Source organism: Diachasmimorpha longicaudata, chromosome 2 (genome assembly GCF_034640455.1).
Source record: "Diachasmimorpha longicaudata isolate KC_UGA_2023 chromosome 2, iyDiaLong2, whole genome shotgun sequence".
NCBI lineage: Eukaryota > Metazoa > Arthropoda > Insecta > Hymenoptera > Braconidae > Diachasmimorpha > Diachasmimorpha longicaudata.
The window spans coordinates 8,183,066-8,204,241 of NC_087226.1; the positions used below are offsets into that span (position 1 = coordinate 8,183,066).

General features: G+C 37.7%; 2 protein-coding genes and 1 non-coding gene across 3 annotated transcripts in view; all 3 read right to left on the minus strand.

The window, feature by feature from the left end:
• Window positions 1-21,176, minus strand: part of LOC135170672 (dipeptidase 1-like) — a 137,476-nt gene that overhangs the window by 109,642 nt on the left and 6,658 nt on the right. The gene's annotated exons all lie outside the window — the stretch shown is intronic.
• Window positions 151-3,310, minus strand: LOC135159869 (epoxide hydrolase 4-like). The gene is made up of 6 exons (XM_064115967.1): window positions 2,585-3,310; window positions 1,762-1,886; window positions 1,353-1,628; window positions 1,110-1,267; window positions 697-945; window positions 151-436 (listed from the first exon to the last, which is right to left on the minus strand). The coding sequence occupies exons 1-6, from the start codon at window positions 2,789-2,791 to the stop codon at window positions 258-260; spliced, it is 1,194 nt and encodes a 397-aa protein (XP_063972037.1). The 5' UTR covers window positions 2,792-3,310; the 3' UTR covers window positions 151-257.
• On the minus strand, window positions 4,555-4,636 carry Trnal-aag (transfer RNA leucine (anticodon AAG)). The gene has a single exon. It is a non-coding gene; the product is annotated as a tRNA-Leu (tRNA).

The following is a 21,176-nucleotide window of genomic DNA, read 5'->3' on the forward strand; positions in this document are numbered from 1 at the left end:
TTACTGAAATCATATTAATCCACATGGAGGATATTGATCATAAAACACATTCATCTTGTGCCCATTGCATGAAGAACTAACAGTAAATAATCCGTTGAAATAACAGGTTTGATAATATTACAGGAGAAAAAGAGATTGCCGTAGATGGAGTAAGTGAAAATGTTCTATTTTATTTAACGAATAATGAGTAGACATTGCCCAGCCTTTGAATGGTCTCACCTCTGGAGACGTTGCAGTCATGACAATAGGTCTGGCTGTTACGTTGTCGTGTGACCTAGATAGTGTATTTTGTTGGGTAAACCACTTACAACATCGTTCGTTCGTTTCTGCACAGCATCGAGTACTTGGTTTCCATATTTTACTGTACTACTCAGGGAACCCAACCACGTCGAGACGATTCCTTTTGATGGAGTTTTTTCCAATGGTGAAGGTTTGCCTGGTGGATGAAATAATTGTCATTATGATGATTGATTGGTCGTAGTGAGATTTTTCTCCGTGGAATTCCATTTTTTTTCGATTCGTGGTCCAATTGCACGTTAAATTCTTAGTAGGTAAACGTGAATTTAATATTCTACTAATATAAAATTCATGTTGAACCGTTTTCTTTAATTCTAATGATTCCTATTGATTTTGTCTTCAAAAAAAGTTATGAATGTTACTTTGCAAATGTTTGAGTTAATTTATCATGGTTCTTACCTATTAAAAATTTCAAAATAACTTCATTAACCATTTCTGGCTTTTCCTGATGAGGAAAATGTTGAGCGCCGGTGATAACTTTAATGTTAAACCTCGCGACGAGGTCAGAGCTTTGAATGATACTCTCCAAAGACACTGAGGGGTCTGCATTACCGACTATCAACAGAGTCTGATTGCTGATGGGCTCGATGGAGTAGAGCCGCATGAAGGGTAAATTTCGATAGTAATTTATCGGCCCAGTCCAATCCTCTAATGAGGAAAAAAATACTTTGATTACTTTCATTTTCAATTAATGGTATCGTTGTCGCAATTAGTATCAGTTTTTCAAGGTGATGAAATGACAATCTTCGACCCAAAACACGTCAGTCCATGAAACATTGTATGTTGAATTGTTTCGTTGAATTTATAATTACCTGTTCGACTAAAAGCATATTTATACGCTTCAACATAATTTTTTCCACTTGTTGTCTGATTAATCTTGAGGTGAGAGAACGTATCATTGATCACAGATAAATCTTCCTTAAGTGCATCCATTTCAGGTAGAAATGGAAGTCTACTGAAGTGCATCCATCTAGAGACAGACGATAACTTATTCGAAATCATTCAAAATTAATTACAATCAATTATGATGAAAATTGCAGTATTTCTCAGCATACTTATCATCAAAAGTAGTATTACGACTTATCCCGCTCCAGTAATAATTCGGATGCGGACTGGATATGACCACGAATTTATAAATAATATCACTGTGTAAAGCTGCCATGTACCACCCCAGGAGCCCACCAAGATCATGTCCAATGATACTGCACCGACTCACACCAAATGTTAAAATAAATTGATGCAGTTCATCGATTAAAACGTCTATCTTATAGGATTTTGTGTGGGTGGGCTTGTCGCTGTCTCCGAAGCCCTTCAAGTCTAGGGCCACAACCCTAGAGATTTAAAAACTGCTGTTGAATCAAAGAATACAGCCTGAATGGTTGGAGCACTTGTAAAACAACAGCGATGATGTGTTTTACGACATGTCAAATTAGACTCATTAGAATTACAATCATAGTAATTGACCTGTAGTGCTCCGATAAAACTGGTATTTGCTCTCTCCAAGACAGCCAGCAATCGGGAAAGCCATGCAACAGCAGAACAAGGGGTTTATCTTTTTCTCCAGCCTCCACATAATGCAATTTAATGCTCTGAAAAAATTATCAATCTAATAAATTGTCTCTTAGACTCGTTAATCATCTATCTCCCTCCCATTACAAGCAATACTAGAATAAAGATTCAATAAATTTCTCATATCTATTTAATCCCACTACAGAGAGAAAAATTGAAGAAAATTGTATAGAACATCTTGTTTAGTGTTTGAATGACTTTATGTTACTTTATTACACGAAATTTTTTAGATGTTGAGAAATTATTCACTTGTGCTCATTTTTTATGGAACAGTGTCAAAGTGAATTCCGATAGACTCCGTACAAAAATACTAAAACCCTGACAAAAACATCTCCGATTTAATTTTCAATTTATGATATTGATATTGACATTGAAAACGTCACGATCACCCGAGCGATGATACCGCGCACGCCAAAATCTCCCCAGGACAATAATGTGTTATCGTTGAGTTCAAAAGTGCCTCGAAATCGGGGAATAAATAATTTTAAGTGCTAGGAGAATTGAATATCGAACAATCTGTTGAAAATTACCTTTCAATTTAATCTCTAGAAGACAAGTCGTCCAAGTGATCTCACGAAAATTTATATAAAAAATATTGGGTGCCGTAAAAAAATTAATTCTCGTATTATCAAAAGCAATAGCTTAATTACGTGGCCAATCAATTGGTTTAGTCAGTATGAATTAAATAAACATGTTAAGGTAGTCACTACTAACTTACCTTTAGTTTCACATAGGAATGTTTTCCAAGGCTATTATCAACCATGAAAGGGGGTGGTTTATCTCTCTGGACCATTCCAAAGAACTTTTTGGGGTCCCATGCCCACTTGAAAAGTCGCACAACAATCAAATAAACTCCGAAGATAAACGATAGCACATGAAGTTTAATGGTTTCCCATAAGGAAACTGGCACAATCTTCACTGTCATCCTCTGCGGTTTGATGATCTTTCACTACTGATTCCTGATAATTTTTTGATGATTTATTTTTTCACTGTATTACTGTGTTCTTTATTCACGTGCGATTCCGTAGGGTTGTTGCTCTATTATGAAAATCACCGCGTAAAACTAGCTCTTTTCATTAAAGAGGCTCAGCTAATCACCACTTTTACACTGATTTCATATGTTTTTTCACATCACTAGCGGAAACCGTGGCAGAGTCATCAATGGAGAATGACTCGAATCGTTTGACTCATCGTAACGGGAAGTATTTGTTTCAATTAGGGAGCAACAACGCAAGGCTCGTGGATAATTGTTGGAGAGGATTTTTTAAACTTCGATGAAGGAATATTCATGATTGTGAAGGGTGGGGAGTAACTGGGAGGGAAAATGTCTGGTATTTTACACTGGAGAGGTTTTTGGCTGATTCAATATTTTTCGGTCACTGAGGAACTAACCATAATGCTTCTCCGATAGCCTCATCCCGGCTGCGGACTATGACCCTGTCACGTAGATTCGTGTTGTCTGATGATGTTATCGCGATACGACGACTGATATTGATACACTGAATGGCATTAAACTTCGGATCATGTGATTATGGGGGGAAATTTGAAGTTATAAATTGAGCTTTGCGAAAATTGTGTCACTGAAGATTTATAATTTTAGATGAAGATTTAAGAGGAATAGAATTTTAGGTCAATTAATCCATATAAATATCCAATTAAATAGTGACTCCATCGACAATGCAACGCAATGAATTACGTTTTTAATATTGATATTTTGATTTAAACTTCGATTAAAACTCCGGAAATTGGGAAGGTAATTGTGTAAATTATTCTGGTAAATTGATATTAAAAAGCTGGATCGCTTGATCTAAAATAATTAGTAATGCAAATAATGGTTAATGGCAGACCCTATGCTTATGAGATAAAAAATATTCATCTACCTATAGCGCAAATACGTTCAGGAAAGATCGATAAGGTGGGTTGATTCAAAAAGCTTGTGACATGTATGGAGAATGTGGGATATTAGATGACAAAGGATGGAAGACAGACGAGAATATTTGATTACAGTGGTTGTTATGTGAATTGGAAAATCGAGTTACAATGTCATTCTGCTGGTTGTATTACAGGATGAATTGCCATTCGTTTTTCCTCCACTGGATCGTTTGTAAGTTGGTATGCCCTGGGGGCACTGTGGAATCCTCTTTGAATGCTCATCAGGCTCTCAGTAAATTACATTTTTGATTGGGGTTCGATATTGATGAGTTCAATTCCATATTTGAATCAAGTTTCCATGGATATGAAACACGAATTGATAAACTTTTTCTTTTTTTATTTTCGATTTTTGAATTGCGAATGGCGTCAGACAGTTGATATTTAGGAACCTTCAATATCGATAGTCGAGAACAGCCCGACGAGCCATTAATTGAAAATGAAGGGAAAAATAAAACGCCCAGAACAACGAGAGAATACTCGTCTGCACTCGTTACAGAGTGTACTATTTTCATTATTTCTACAATATAAATTCTCATTTGTAAAATAACTTCAAACACTAGGTTACTACACCTGTCATTGTATTGTTGATTTAATTATGTCATTTTATCAATATACAATAACAATTCTAGATAAACACAATTTTAAAGCGATATATAGAGGATTCATTATTTGATGAGCCACGAATTTTTGTCGCAGTGGAAAAATTTTGTTAGGATTAGTATCTCAAAGGGCTAAGTTTTTCTATGGGAAAAAAAATGGCAGCGGTGGGATTCGAACCCACGCCTCCGAAGAGACTGGTGCCTTAAACCAGCGCCTTAGACCGCTCGGCCACGCTACCGAGATGTTAAAATAATTTCTATAAAATGTATATCAGTTTGGATAGATATATTTTTAGAGTTCGAAATATCAATTCTGGGTTTTTTTCATTTTTTCGCTGTGAAGTGTTGAACTGTGAATTTTATGCATGCAATAATGCAATCATTACAAAAAGTTCTTCAACCCACACGTAAATAAACGATGTTTTAATTGAAATAAAAGAAGTCAATTTAGATGAACTCCTCTAATCATTAGTCATTCCTCATAAATTTCGTTTTTTTTCTACCGAGGAGAAGGTCAACTGATTTTTCGCTGTTTAATTATTAATTATCGCAAAAACCTTTTTAGTGATCGCGATCGATCTCCAAAAAAATGAATTCTTCCAAAGAAATATTATTTGAAGATCTTTGAACACATAGGAATCGTCCAAAAATATTCAAAAAGAAAATTTCCTTCCAAAGATTTCTGAAAGATATCCCAACGCCATATTTTGCTATACAACAATTGAAGCTTAATGAGAATTTTCTAGAAAATACTCATTTAATGAAATACTGTAATAAAGAAATATCTCTCCCCATTGAGTAAATATTGCGCGAAAATATCGTTTTTTGCACCACGACAGACATGTCCCTATCTAAAAATCACAACTTTTTCTCAAGCAAAAAAAAATCCCCAATCATCGATCATCCATCAGTCGATATTAGTTTGTCGGTCACATGTCATTGGGCGTTGGTGTAGTGTCTGGCAGAATTTAATAAAGAGCCGACGATACCTCACTCTCCATTCCCCGGGCGGAGCTTTCGATCGCTCACACTCTCGTCTCGTCGACGAGAAATTCAGGCGCTTGCGCCACCGTCTTCCAACACACCCATCCAATTTTACCCCCTCGGCCCTTGTGCAAACTCGAATATATTTCAACTCGTGTCACGTAATCGGAGAACGTGCAGAGTACAGAGTGAGTGAATATATATCTCCGTGATGTATACATTTTTTTTCCATCCCCTTCGACTCTCACCAGCTTCTGGAAATTTCCGCGCATCCGACGGCCATTTTGTTGGAATTTAATATTCCTGGGGCATATTTTCCACGTGATAACGAGTTGTATCGCAAATTACTGGACCACCGTTGATTATTCCGCAGGTATTGCTGGTTGGGAATTAGTAATTATACTGATGAGATAATTGAGCTGGGTTTCGTTATATTGAAACAAGATACTTATTTTGTAGCAGTGGTAACGAGAGTGGCATTACCCCCTTTTGACATGATTTTACTTTTTAAATTTTCACCCTCTTGGATTTTCAAACTCATGTTAAATTAAATCTAGGGAATTAATGTATTTGAATCACCTGAATATACTCTATCCATTACAGTAACGAACGTTTTTTCAAAGAAAAGGGGAAATTAGGAGAAATTCCGCGAAAAATTAGCTAGAGCTGACACCGACGGAAAAAAAATACCGCAAAACTATGTTCGCAAGGAGATAAAATTAAACAAATTCACGAATTCACGAAGATTCATGAATAACCTGCCAAGGGTAAGGCCACGGTAATTTCCCTAATTAAGGGCTTTAAAAATGATTCGATGGACAATCCCAAACGTTCCTCACTTCCAATAAATGGATGCACTAAATAGGAATGCAAGAGTCATTGTGAAGCCACGAAAAAAAAAAAAATTGACAATAGCCCACAATTTCGTTGAAATTTAGTATTCTCGTCTTGCCCTCCATTCACACATGTCGTTTCCGTCGGTCAGAGAATTCGTGGTGCATTATCCAGGGTGGTCTTTGTTCCGCTACCATGACTAGTACGTGCCAATCTCGTCAAGTTAGCCTCATTAGATTCTATAAGTGCTCAGGCTCTCAATTGCCACCACCGAGCTACTCTAACAGCAGATGTTAGTGAATTCGTGTTGTATCGCAAAATGCAAGTGCCTGGGAGATAATACACGTCGACAGTTGGGATGGGATTAGTCATCGATCAGTGATGATTATGACAAGAACACGTCGACTTAGGTATTGGATTGATGTATAAACCAGTTTGGTATAAATCGGATAAATGAAAGAGCGATAAAATGTCTGGGTTTTGACATTATTTAAAAATAGCCTATAAATATCATTGTTCTTGATGATACCATTGACCTGGGGGACTATAAAATTCGGTAAATAAATTTATTTGTCATATTTCTCATCACATGGTACCAATTTTATTTGATTTATTTAATCCTTTGGTGGTCCGATAAAACCCGAATAAACCCAAACTAACAGAATACCCCTATCCCACAATCTGAAATCACTCAACACCCACCTCTTATCCCGTGAGAATTGTCAGCCCCGACAAAAATATCGCTCCCTTCCTCTGCTACGTTTTTTCAAACAATAAAAAAACTACATCAGACTTCCATAGTATTCAAAATGAGAATGGTCCCGGGTGAGGAGATCCAAGCACAAGATCTCGGATTTTACGACTCAAAAATGGCGGCTTCCGGCCGCCGTGAGAGTGAGGGGGGAAAGTCGATGAGTATCAGACAGTTGAAAAAAGAGAATTAAAATGAAAATTGAAAGTGAAAAAAAATAATGCGTCAAGGGTGTAAACAAAGGCCTTGCTGATAAAAATGGCGTCGTAATCGGGAATGAGTGAGTCTCGTCGCGATTGTTGAATATACGAGATGGCGTCGAGGACGCGAAGAGATTGAGAATTGTGGGATGAGACGGGAGGAAGGAAGGGCGACAACGGGGGAACAGGGGGAACGAGGGTGGCGGACATATCTCTCGGATTACGTCTTAACAAGCTCCACAACGTTCATTTGTCTTATCCGCCTTTACTAATACGACAGCCAGCCGTTGAAATGATTAATTTACTACACGGGAGGCGTCTCGTTATGGAAAAGCACCTACATTCAACTATACATCTGTGGTTCGCTGTACAACCCATTATCTCAGCATAAATTCTGTCACCACTTTGTGACGAGTTATAGCCTTAATAGTTTCTCAACGTTCCTTCCGTTGGCAATGGGTGGAATGAATGTGTGCGGATGTTTGGGGATGTGAATCGCCGGGGGATGTGTCCAATGGGTAGACAGGAGGTGCAATACTTCTTCGGTGAACTAATTTGGGGAAAATGTTACTGTGAATTTGGTAAAGTTTACATGAGGCGAATTAGATTTTAGTCTGATTATTCCATGAGATTTACCAAACGACATGAGAAAGAGGGCAATTCATTAATTTAGTTTGATTTTTTAGCTAACAGCTTGATGAAATTGTTATTTGATTGAAAATGTGCTGAGCCGAGTGAATTAATTAATGGTGGGATGAAGATCACTTGAATCTTCCTTTTTTAAATTTCAAACTATTTAAATCGCTCGGGATTTTGTACTTAAAAAATAAATTTCCCCCCTGATATCGGGAACAATTTTTTTCAGTTTTTATAATATTTTGAGAACATTTTGAATTTTTTAAAAACCACAATGGCATATTTATCCAAAATGTATATTGACTAGTCAGTGTCTCACCATTTTGTCAGCCCCTCGTGGAGTCTCAATGTTGTAACCATGGTAACGTCGCTTCCGCAAAAGGGGAGGGGAGCCGAAAAGGGGGGATGACACGTGTGAGGGGCGAATGAAAGTCCTACGTGTGTATTATGCGCTGTGTACGTGTCGAACAGAAGCAGCCATTGTTGGAATCGCAACGATGATATCACAATGTAATAATCATTAGTCCCCAATTTTCCGAGGGGCTATTGACACGTTCTCCAGAGAATATTTTTTTCTCATGGTAATTTCATGATGGGTTGACAGGCCGCATTAATTGATTCGGGGTCGTTGAGAGACTAGAGGTTTTGGGGAAAATGAAGGCTTTATTTGAGGAGTTCAGATGCTTGAAAATGTCTCGGGAAAGTACTCGAAGCTCGATTGCTAATTGAGAAGTTGTCGATTGATAATGAGGGGCTCCCTGAGGAGGTACTCATTACTCAATTTTGAGGTGACGAAAACAATATTAATTATACGTTTGGGATAATTAAAAATATATAAAAGGGCGCTTATTTATAATAATAGAACTGTGATTTAATCGCATTGATTGTTCATTGATTTTGTCTGATTTCCCTTCAATTGAGCCTGAACGATTAAACTTCAATAAATAATTTTAATTTCATGAAAAAATTATCAATCTGATGGCAGTAGTCTATCAAATTAATCTGTGAATTGATGATTTCGTAGAGCAAGAGCAGTGAATAACTGTTGGTTTCAGTGTCCTATACAGGTAAAAGAGACGTTTGACAGTTTCAGGGCATGTCACGAATGCAATTAGTGAGCGATTCGTCGAGCACTTGAAGGCCCTTCACTCTAGTACTCAAGGGCTCCTCAAAATGCCTCGAGGGTTCCTCTTCACTCTGTACAGACCGTGGCTGCATTTTGATTCGCGACTCAATATGCTTTCTCCAACGGCAGGCACTTTTCCCAGCCCCTGTTGGACGGTTGTTACCAACGGCTTTTTGTTAATTTTCCTTAACAATTGTCGCTCCCTACACGTTTTATTGCAACTTTATTATTTCATTAACGAACCGAACATGAAAACTGTTCCAGCAGTAATCAAAATTCATGTAAATATGTATCAACTGAGTTTATAAATTTATAATGAAAGAAAAGTGATTTTGACTGTAATAATTAAAATTCAATAAATCCGATTTCTAATAATTAAAATTTTTTCATCATCAAGTATTCAATTTGCCGTCATTTCCCTATTTCTAATAAATATGAAATTTGAAAATGTGATCATTTAAAAACGAAAATATTAAACTGTACGTTCGTAATGATATGTTATTTCCTATTAAACGAAATTAAAAGAATTAATTTCGTTTCAATAAACATCACGTGAGAAAGAACTCTCTCATTCCCATTGATTCTGACATACACCTCATAAAAACAAAATGGTAGTTCGTCCCCATCAGTATAATGCGTTTGAGCAATCCATCAGCCAAGTCCATCGACTCCATATACATCACTGCGCCATCACCGAGGGTTAAAATATCTCTGGGTTTCACGACGCATTTGTGTGACTATCGATTGTATTTCAAAGTCTAGTATCCTTTGTATGACTCCCCACAAGCCCCACGGAACTGAGATACTCTCCAATGTACAGGAGGAGCTGGATTGACTTCGCCATATTGAGTTTAGTTTCCATGGGCACTCAAATCATAGGGTTTTTCCTTCGGAAAGAAGTATAGACACGTTATACAACTTCAGGATGGTCTCTCTTGAGGGGGTAACGGAGTTACAGCTCTCTACGTGATGAAAATCTTTCCAATGGCAGACTTATTCGTCGTTTTTTTTTCAAAAACATTTCTGTTGTTGTAATAGATTTTATTGTTGGAAACTTTGAAAATATCGAATTTATTTCCACCTGTACATGAACGAGAGAGACTACATTTATATGCCCGACGATTATGGATCGTACGTCAAAATATTTTCCAAGGAAATAGAAAAATACAGTCAATTTTTTAAAATGGAACATCAATAAATTGACAAAGAAAAGGGGAAAGTAAAGAAGTGTCTGGTTATCAAACCATTGAAATATCAAATGAAGATCTTAATCTCAGACACAACGAGAGTGTGGTATTGTCCATCTACTCGTGATACCATTAAAATGAATTTTGCAACTCTGATTTACAACAGATTACAGTAATTCGAATGATCCTAGCCAAAATTAAAAATCAGAGACTCGGATCAAACATAAATTTTCAAATAAGATTCTCTTCTATGTGATGGTGTGCTTGTTAGGAAGGCATCTCAATTGGTATCTCTTCATTCCCAAATCCTAAACGACTCCAAAATTAATCTAATGACTTACCGAGGATGATTCTCCTCGCGACTATTTTTTGTTTACATTTCGACCTGACGAACGAGAAACCGACACTTTGTTGGCTACCGTTGAAAAAAGTATAACTCCAATGGACGGATACCAAAAAAAGTGGCTTTTGTAGTCTCCCCAAAAGTCGAGGAGTCATTCCCACTAACGAGTGTGTATAACTATGCAAGCACATCCATATTACAGACACGAGAAGGGATACTCGAGTTGCTGTCCCGGAATGTTTTATCGTCCACTCAAATAAATGTTACTCCCGAGTCGGATATTTTAACCTTAAAATTCCTAGCGACTGCGAAATACACCGCGAAAAATTTGAGGTAAAAATGAGACCTCAAGGGGGCGAAAGGAGGAACGAAGGTTAGTTTAATCATAAAAATTAGCCTCCCAAGTCTAATTTGTCCAACAAAACTTCCCTTAAAAAGTAGTTCATCGTCATTTCGTCCCACGTTTTACCCTCTGCAGATCTAATTTTTAAACAAAACATCTTTCCGTGTAAATATTCCATTTTTATATCATCTAGACGCTGTCCCGATTTTTTTTTGAAAAACCCATCATTATGATTCGTCCAAAAGAAATGTTTCGTTCCGGTTTAACCTCCCGATCTCAAGAAAAAAAATCTGTCTCTAATCAAGCTCTAGAGAATCAAGTCTTTTAAACAAATCCTCGAGAACCCGATAAATATTTTAATGCGACACCCACTTGATCTCCCGGATTTATATAAAAATATTCAACCCTGCTTAATAAATTCAAAAACCCATTCACAAAATTAAAATATAAGAATCTCAACGTAAGGAGTTTTCCATAATTACCGAACAGCGAAATTTCTTTGTTGAAACAAAGTACATCGTGAGCGATGAGAAAGTGAAACAGCGGATAATAGAGGAAAGAAGGAAGTGAACAAAAAATCGGGGGTGGTGGCAAAAAAACGGTAGCAATCTCGAGAGATACTGATGAAATGCCGTTGTTGTCGGAGTCGCAATGAGGAACAGAAAAAAACGAGTGGAGCAGAAAGAATGAAAACAACGAGCAGAAGAGAAAATGAAGTGTTAGAATTACCTGTTCGGAAAAGAGCATTCGAGTTGCACATTTTCACCTCATTTCCGGAAAAAGGCATTTGTGTACACCTCTTTATCCTCTGCAGAAGTCGAGGTAGCACTTGAATTTGTTAAAAAGAAAATCACTGAGTGGTTGTTATTAGAAATTATTTTACGCATTGAAAACTGTGGAAATTATAACTTTTTCTCGTAGGAAAATTTTCATCGCGTGTTGAATACCCAAATTTTATTCCAATAATTGATTACCACCGATTTCATCATCCCCTGTGTGAATTAATATGCCCCCGAGGCCCAAGAATGTCCAAAAAATCTACTTGTAAATGAAATAAACTCATACACAAATGGAATCGGACACCTATTAAACCAACACCTATTGTATCATTCCATTCTATTGTCACGTATCCATTTATTGTTCCCAATGTGGGCATTATAAGGCATTGTGTTAATCCCACATTGCTTACCATTCTTTGAGGGGTAGTGTGACACCTGGTAGGTGTAACGTTGCCGCCATTTTCCATTATGAGGATAATTTGATACATATCGCAGAATGAGGCTTTGTAGTACAAGCTAGTAGTGAGTGAGAGGCGAATTTCATCGTGATACCGCACGTCCCGAGACAGTTTTTTTTTGTAAGACTTCTCCGAGGGTTCCCAATAAGGAATATGTTTGGAGTTCTCATATTTCTGGGGATCTATTTCGATATTTTCGAGGGGATCAAGTTGAGGTGTTTTTGATTTTTTTTTATCCCGTAAAGGTTTCAATGAGAATGATGGAATTCACTCAATATTGTGAACTTAAGAATGGAATATTTGCTGGGCACATGATGAAGTGATATTGGCGGCAATTGTCAATTAATAATTCTATTTCGAAAAATTACCTGTTACGATTTTTTTCAGTGAACTTTCAGGGAAAAGTATGGAATGTTTAGAGATAAAATGCGTAACTGTTCCGTCATTTTTAAGTAATTTTTTCCTCCATGCAGGTATATATATATACTTAAAATCACCTGGCCCTTGGAATATCTCTGCAGTTAGAGTCAATAGCACGTGTCAAGCCAGAAGGTGCTAGTAAATGCCTGACTACGTGGAATATACATTGGAGTATAGGGTGGCATAAGTGCTGTTAACGCGTTTCTCGTTAACAATGTAACAGGCACTGGGATAGGGGATACGTACACAGACCCCAATAGCCAAGGGCGTACAAATTCACCATGGGAAGAGGACCAAAGCCCCATTGACTTTGTTCATTGATTTTACGTCAATCTGCAGCGCCCTTGTGGGTCCTCCATGATGCGTTTATCATAAGCGATAAGGGTCGTATACTAGGGGTGAAAAAAAAAAACCCGAAATCGAGTGGATGGTGGGCGGGGGATGGGGGGTTGGAAATAGAATGAAGAGGCGTCACAATTCTTCGGCCCAACTGTAACATGGAGTGAGAGAGAGTAGAAATAGAATAGAAATGACCCCCCCATGGGAGTCGCATTAGCAACACATGGCCAGACGACAAAGCGACGTCCCCTGTACTCTTACAACCAACCGGATCTTAGTCCATGTATACGATTACATAACGTGAAGTCACCCCTCGATATTCACCCCACAATCCGTACTCCAACGTGGGTTGGAAAAGGACTTTTGGGGAAATCGACGAGGGTGACTTCAGCAGTCCAACCCCTCCAGACAAATTCAAACGCGCCATTTTGTGTGAATGCTATTGCAACGTTAAAAATTCATTTGGAATGTAATTTTTTGGGATATTTGAATTTATTTTTGGGGATAGTGCCCCATGCGTTTTCGTTGATAGATTATTTTGGGTACCATATGGTACTTGGAAGAGAGGTTTTTCGGGATGTGATCTTGATTTTTTTGGAATAGTTTACGGAAACTAGAATTCTATTGCACTTTAGATGTTCGATGGATTATGTTACTGATAAGTAGCGATAATGTCACTAACTTTCAGAATTAAAGTTGAAAGGTTGTCGATTTTGTTAATCAAATAAGTCGGCTTTTGAAAGTGACAATTGACCTCCGCGCAATGTGTATAATTAATGGGTACAGCTAATTTTCCCTATTCATCGAAAATTATTAAACCATGTGTTGCTAGAAAGCATTGTCCGCAACCCATCAAATCACCAAAAATGCTCGGTTCCTCCCCTCGTGGGCCAAAATTTTTTGACGAAGTTGATGAGTCCTCAAAAACCGGAAAGAAAACCCATGACCCGCCCCAGATCCTATCGAACTCCCGCAAATGGTTTCGACGTTTTGACCGTGTAATTCGAGGATTCATCCCAAGATTGTAATCACGAATAAATCCGTCTGGAGCATGGGTAAACACCTGTTGTGTCACTTCTCGAAACCGAGGATTTTTGAATGGACTCCTGTGGCATTAGTTTCGCATTAGAAAGACCGAGTGATTTTTCGTGTTGAATTCCCGGGGTAGAGATGCCTTGTGTTTTGGATAAGAGACAGAGGTTAAATTAGTACGCGTGGTAATCCTGTGCCCCGTCGGATGATGGTTCCGGCTAGACGCTATGTGAATGACAGGTAGTCTGGATTAGTCCCTTGTTACGCTCTGGATTATATCGACCGAGAAATTAATCATATTTTTATTTCTCGAGGGGATAAATAACCAAAAGGCTATTGAATCTCTCACTAATGAGTGATTTCCTTTATTTCTTATATCGTTCAATAAGATATTTCAAACCGTCAACAGCACTGGAAATAATATACACACTTTTGATTTTTTATGTACCTAAAAATATATATAGCCTGTACATGAAATTAAGAAAGTCAAGGGAAAAAATTTGTAACTGAAGAGACTGACGAAAAATACTTTTTTTTATCAAACTAATATTCGAATTTCCCATTTTTGCAGTTAAAGAAAAATAGTTAACAGAATAAATACTATGTTGTTGTCTTGTCTAGTGTTCGGAATAAAGACGTCACAAATCCTTTAGCATTTCGAGTGAAAAAAAATCCGGAATGTCAATAAATTACAGTTTTTCTTTATCATGTAATTATTATAGTTGGAACTGAAATGAATCACTTCAAATTAGTGAAGTTCATTGCTACGAATTCCCGCAAAGTTGGCACGTAAGGAAAAAAAATCTATAATATAGTAGACGTTCATCGCGCGTTAATAATGAGAAAATGGAGAAACGCAACCGTTGTCACGTAGAGGGAATTTGGCACGCGTAGCCCCCTCTCGTCTATCAAATTGATTTTGTACTCTACTCATTACGCAAAATGGATCCTTCATCCTCACCCGGTTCATTCAAATCAGGGCAAATGCAGAGCATTTCGCCATGCGTGTTAGTGGCTGCTCCAGGCCTTCAATTACGAAAAACCGAGCAATTACAACAACTCAGTGTAACCGCATTGAATTCGACTGATCTGTTCCTTACATTCGGAGAAAATACGGATCTAACTTACTGGAAAGTTTAAATTACAATTCATTAACTCAGTACTACAATATTCTTGTGGCTGAGTAATTTTTCGTATTTGTTTCAGTTAGAATTTTTTAACTACATACGATAAACAATTTAGTCATCTCCGATGAACAGTCAATTCTGAGTTCTAGCTCTACACACAGAATAATGTACTTCAGCTAAGGATTTGTATTTTTGGTAGACGAAAATATCTTTTCACACGGAGAGAAATATTCAAGAAAAATTTCGCATCTTTTCCGTAATTCTGGAGCGAAATACGATTGTCGGGAATTTTACGGAACTGTCGCAGACTTTTTCCAGAAAATTCCGTAATCGTTGGCTGAATCGATTGTGAAAAATTATGATACTGTCGCTTTCCATAATTAATGATATTTCCCAGTGGATTTTGCAATCGCTGCGCGAACTGCGAGTTCCTTAATTTTCACGGAATATCTCACGCCGTGCAGAAAATATTTTTCCCGGGCAGTTCCGTTGAACGATTGAATTATCATCATATAGACATGGAATCGTTCAGTTAATGACAAACTCTTCAGTACATAATTTCGGGAGTGGTATAACGTGGATATTCCAATCCATCCCACTTGACAGTGGGCCTGATCATCGGGCGCACGGGTCGGATCTCCATCAGATCTGAGTACATAAGTATAGGGCCAACCACTCTCCCCGAAAAAGGCATCGGGAAACAGTAGCCCGAGTAAAGCAGGACGTGACGAGACACTTTTCTTCGGAATATGCGTAAAAAAAACCGGGAGATATGTTGGGTGTAATGAAGGAAGGTTGTCAGTACTCAGCGAGGGATCCAAGAGGTGCTGTAATAGTTGTGCGTCAGCAACCAATCGGTCAAATTATGGCCTGAAAGGAGGCTAAGAGGATGGGCATTAGTATATCGTGAATGGTTGGAGTAAACAAAAAGTGCTCGAAGGTAAAAGTCACGTTGGACTGACAGCAGAAGACCTGGAGGAGGGAGGAGCTCCAAATGCATAATCTTGTTTCACAAAACTTCCAACCCTATACTATCTCTTCACGTCTAGCTCAACGATGCATAGACAAACATCTTGGTGAAGATGAAGATGCTCGTTGAAGAGATCATCGTTTTCAAAATTGTTGGAGAAAATGAAAAGCAGTTGACAACGAAAGCATTCGAAACGGGGAGAGATTTTTTTTCTTTAATTACGTGACTGTTCCGTAATCCGTCAGGTGAAACCATATTTGGAAAAAAGGACACTTTGGAAAAAGTCCAAAACGTTTCAGAAAAAGTATGAAACGTTCCGTGAAAAAATGTATACGTTTTGACTAGTAGATTACAGCACAGGCACATAATTAAAAAAAAAATTCTCTTAGTGACCAGTTGGAATACCAGAACATACTGCACAACTCATGTACATGAGCAAGAAATATCTGGTCTCATGGAAAAAATAGTCAACAAATGAGGGGTTGATTCAGGAACTATTACAGCACATATGTTCCGTCATATTCCAATCTCCTACTCATTCATAATCAACAAATATTATTTGGAATATCCTGATCATCCATCAATGTATAATATTTCCAAATTTCGGAAAACATCTACCCAATTATAGTGGATCACATCTGAAAAAATCAAATCCTCTCTACACTCCCCAAAAGACTCAATCTGTTCCCCACATGTATTCTACATTCTTCAGAACCCGTCCATCATCCACAACACTTCAAATCCCCCAACAATTGCAACATCTTCGCAATGGACTCTAATCCGCTTTCAAGACCATCTATTTCTGTACCATGTTTCGCATTCCTATCATCTGCATCTGCACGCAGAAGGGTCATTCGATTCCGAGGTCATCACATATACACTATTGTTCATCGAGTGCTAAATATAGAGATATCTACCAACATTATTCAAAGTTAATCAAGGAGGCGATGAAGCCAAATGATTTCCAACGTTTATCAGATGATATCAAAGACCATTGACTGAATAAAGACTAATTTGTTAAAAAATAGTGAAAATGTCCTCCAGTAATGAGTACCCTTCACCAACTCATGAAATAGTCATAAAAAGTATTTCGCATACAAATGCAACAGAGAGACATCGTGTGATATTTCAAAGGTCTACTTAGCATTCAGTGTCACGTAGCGCCCACGGTTTAATACATCAAAAACTCGGCAATCCAACCCCCTCCCCTTCTCTCCGCCCACCCCCCCTACCCTCTTTGCAATACTGTTCTGTAACCATAGTTCTCATTCCGCCCATACTATATTCCCTACGGGTATTTCACAGCATTCATTTGTTCCCCCGGGTGGCCAGAATACCCTCTCAAGTACTGTGCGTGTCTTTTGTTTCGTGAAATAGTGAATTCTGATTGGACCGTTCGCAGCATCACGCCGGCCATGACAGCCTTTTCCCAGGGAATGCATATCGGGCCAATAGAATACTCGAGGGCGTTACTTGGGCGGAGATTTCACCAGCATTTCAACCGGATCTTCATCATTATTATTATGAAAATTATTGTTATGATTTACGGTGCAAGGTAAGTGGTGGGGAAGCCTACTGTTGATAAGGTAGAATTTATATTTATGTGATCGAGGGAAAAGGTTCAAGGGTTGTAGCATAGAGGTCGCTGAGCTACTGCTTGTGAGACCAAAAATTTTGCCGAGAAAATTAAAGAATTCTACAAAGAATTGAAGATTTATTATGTATTGAATTTGTGTTGAAAAGGGTTGTCTTTTTTGACTGAGTGGATTAAATTGTTCAGAAGCTTGAATATTTAAAAAATCGTGGTAATTGCTCCGTTGAAAGTATTTTAGCGAAAAATAAGGTGTAGTTTCATCTATTTGAAAAATACATTAAATGCCCGTCAAATATCTGATGAAATACGAGTGACCGTAGCATCAAAATGAAATTAATCTGATTTATTTACATAACGCTTTCTGCTAGGATATTTTTTATAACAATTTTTGTACAAGAATTTTCAAGTTAGCTTAGCTAGAGTTAATTTGAAAGAATTCGACGGTAAAAATAGTTTTCGGATCGACTAACTCGATCGGATCTTTTTCAGATCCAAAATGTGTTCAGAAATAAAATGCTTTTAACTCTATCAATATTAAAATCCCGATAATTATCTTTGAAATATTTTCACATTAACTTGGGTGGCAAAAGCAGGTCAAAGGTTTTAATATCCTGCAGTCTATGCGCTCACTTAGGCAACGATAATTCATATTAATGAGGCGAAATTGGCGGGCCTTGGATATAATAACATACGTATCAAAAATACATTCCCCAATTAAAGTACCACCCGATGATACCCAGAATCATTCAACGATGTCATCAACTATTTTACCCAACCGGAGAGACGAAGAGTGGAGAATAGAAATTTGAATGATTCCATTTACCTCAGCGGCACGCGTTCAAAGTGCATTTATATTGTCATTTGCCAAGCGGCGCATTCAGCGTAAATAAGAGGCTTCAGTGTACACACAGGCGGTGCTCGGCAAATGGCACTCATTTGTACACGATAAGAATCGTATTTTGCGGAGAATAAAAGGAGGAGGCGAATTGCGGAAATAAAAAAAAAATAATAATAATAAAAAAAACGGATACTAGACGGTGTGAGAGGGTTGCCTAACGACCATCGATGCTACTCCGTGATATCTCTTGTCACAGATCCGTCAGTGATATTGCGAGTGGTTTCAGCGATGGGTAGAATTAAAAATATATTACGCATACGGTGTCATTCACACACGACATTAATCGCCTTCTTCCTATTGCGAATTGTCCTTGATCTATTTTATTTTTCAATCGCGTTCGTTTTTATATATATGCTATCATATGTGCCACGGAAACTATTTACGTGAATTGGCTAATTAGAGGGAAGAGGATAGAAGTCGTTTCGAAGGTGAATACATTTTGATTGTTCCGACATATTGGATTTTAAAATGGTAATCATGTCTATCCGCGCATCGCAATGTTTTTCTTGAAAATAATGAAAATGTAGAGAATTGATAATAATAAGATAATAATAAGGACTTCATGAATATGTGTTTTTTTAGCGAGAGAATTCTAATGATGGGCTAAATGTAGTGATAGACCGAATACGGTTAATTTCAAAGGACGCGTGCTTTATCACCGCTTAGGGGTCAGTGAACCCAACGAAAGCAAGAAATTATTGGATCCGTTGAAAGTGTCAGCCGGCAAATTGGCGAGCCGTGGTCGGTGCATAAAAGAATCTGAAAAATAACTGACTGAACGAGTCAGCAGCACCGACCACGTCGAATAAACATGCCAGGTCCGAGCAATTCAGAATATTAGAAGTTACCATTCAGGGGGATAAAGAAGCATTCGTCCTGTCACGAGGGTGTGAGCTACGGTGATGACGTTCGACCGCAGCAATAGCATTGGTGCGACTCGAAACCACAGATAGCTGATGAGATGAGGATATTGTGTTATTGGAAAATGCCGCATTATTTTTAAATAATCATTTTTCATTCTTTTTTGGGGGAAGAAATAAAACCGCCGCTGGTTGTTCAAATGCAATTTTCGCTATCGAAAAATTCATTAGATTTGATAAATTAATTCCAACATAAATTCGTGATAACGCGGTTCAATAATAGATAAATTCAATTCCACTTTGTTATACTTTAAATTACGTTAGATAAAAAATAAGCCATGTAATTTTAATACTGATTTTTCTAATTATGCGACCGCCCTTTTATTTATGCTGTATTCCTCGCATTCTACATTCCGCCTGATTGACAATTTCAATGATCAAAATTACAATCACGTATTGCTCGGAGAAAATATGACAAGTGAATATTCCTCGGAGTCTAATTTTCAATGTACCAGCAGAGCCAGTACGTGAAATCTTGCCGTGTCCGGGGGGTTGATGGGAGTTATTGGTGTCCAATTTAAATAATCTTTCTCGACTTTGGAGTAAGGGTGGGCACCCTGTAATCTTGGACACGTGTTATAATGGGGCTTAAACCTTCTCAGTCCTCCCCTCCAGAAATAAATTTTCTTGAATTTGATTAGAACTCTCATGGGATAATTGAACAAAAATGTATTCTCTTTTCTTTCACAGTGAATTTCGACATTATTATCACATTATCCTTCAACTGTATATTAATTTTAGTTAAAGTTGAACATTAGATGAAAAAATTGCGAATTTTTATCCAGAATTGTCCGAAATATCAAACGAATCCCATGAGAGACTCCTAAAAATGACTAGAAAATGTATTTTTTCAAGTTTTAAGGATTGAAAGCAGCTCAACTCTGCCAAAATCATGAAACATCATCAGAACCACTGATGATCATGAACCCAGTCAACTCTCCGCTCAACAAACATGTACGCATTATCATTTTTATTTGATCGGAACGTTCACACCCACTATGAACCTCAATTTCGAGGTGCCACGAACGAACTAAATTTTCCCTTCACATATGACGCACCGGTTCGCGTCAGATCGATCATGGAAGTTCGAGCAGAGATACCCCGCTGTGATACAGCACACCATAGCCGCACAATAACGTCTTATATGCTGGGCCACGAGCACTCGATATTTTGTCTCTCTTTCTCGGGCGCTCGTACATCTGATATTATAATAAAACATTATCTGTCATGGGCATCCTAGTGTCGGAGATGTGATGACTCTATCGGATGACGCCCCTCTGAATACATCTGGGATGCTTAAACGTCCTTGATGGCGTCATGGGTAATGCATCAGAATGCGCTCTGGAGGCAACTTTAAACTCGAGATTGCATTAACATAATTATATTGCTCAACGGGGGATGCTAATTATCACTTGCACGATTTTTTTTATTGTCCTTTGATGGAGATATCGTAGTTTTACACTTGTAAATTTTAATCAAGTTATGCTTTATCTGAAATTTGATCGAGAATTGACAATTTGATTAAAATCAATTGAAAGTGTGACCTTCTAATTAATTATTCCAGTCGTTTCCCATTCAATAATAAAATTTCTGACCTTTATTGGGAAATGTAAGAGTTTTAGCTTTAAATGCAAGCCGACATTTTGCGAATTTCACTGGAGTATTACAAACAAAATAATGTAAAAACATTAACATATCATAATCTTTCATCCCAATCAAATAAATCCTATGAATAAATCAAATCAATTCGTTTGTAAACATTTTTTCTTATTCAAATGGAGTTTCATTTAATTGAAATGCTAACACCTCTTGTACTAGTTTTTCTTATTCCTCACCAT

What these genes read in the sequence shown, in the direction of transcription:
- LOC135159869 (XM_064115967.1), bottom strand. Translation starts at nt 2,791, where the DNA reads ATGACAGTGAAGATTGTGCCAGTTTCCTTATGGGAAACCATTAAACTT. An exon ending in AATACTACTTTTGATGATAA is followed by an intron (nt 1,268 to 1,352) that starts GTATGCTGAGAA and finishes GTCTGTCTCTAG; the next exon opens with ATGGATGCACTTCAGTAGAC. An exon ending in ATATGCTTTTAGTCGAACAG is followed by an intron (nt 946 to 1,109) that starts GTAATTATAAAT and finishes TTTCCTCATTAG; the next exon opens with AGGATTGGACTGGGCCGATA.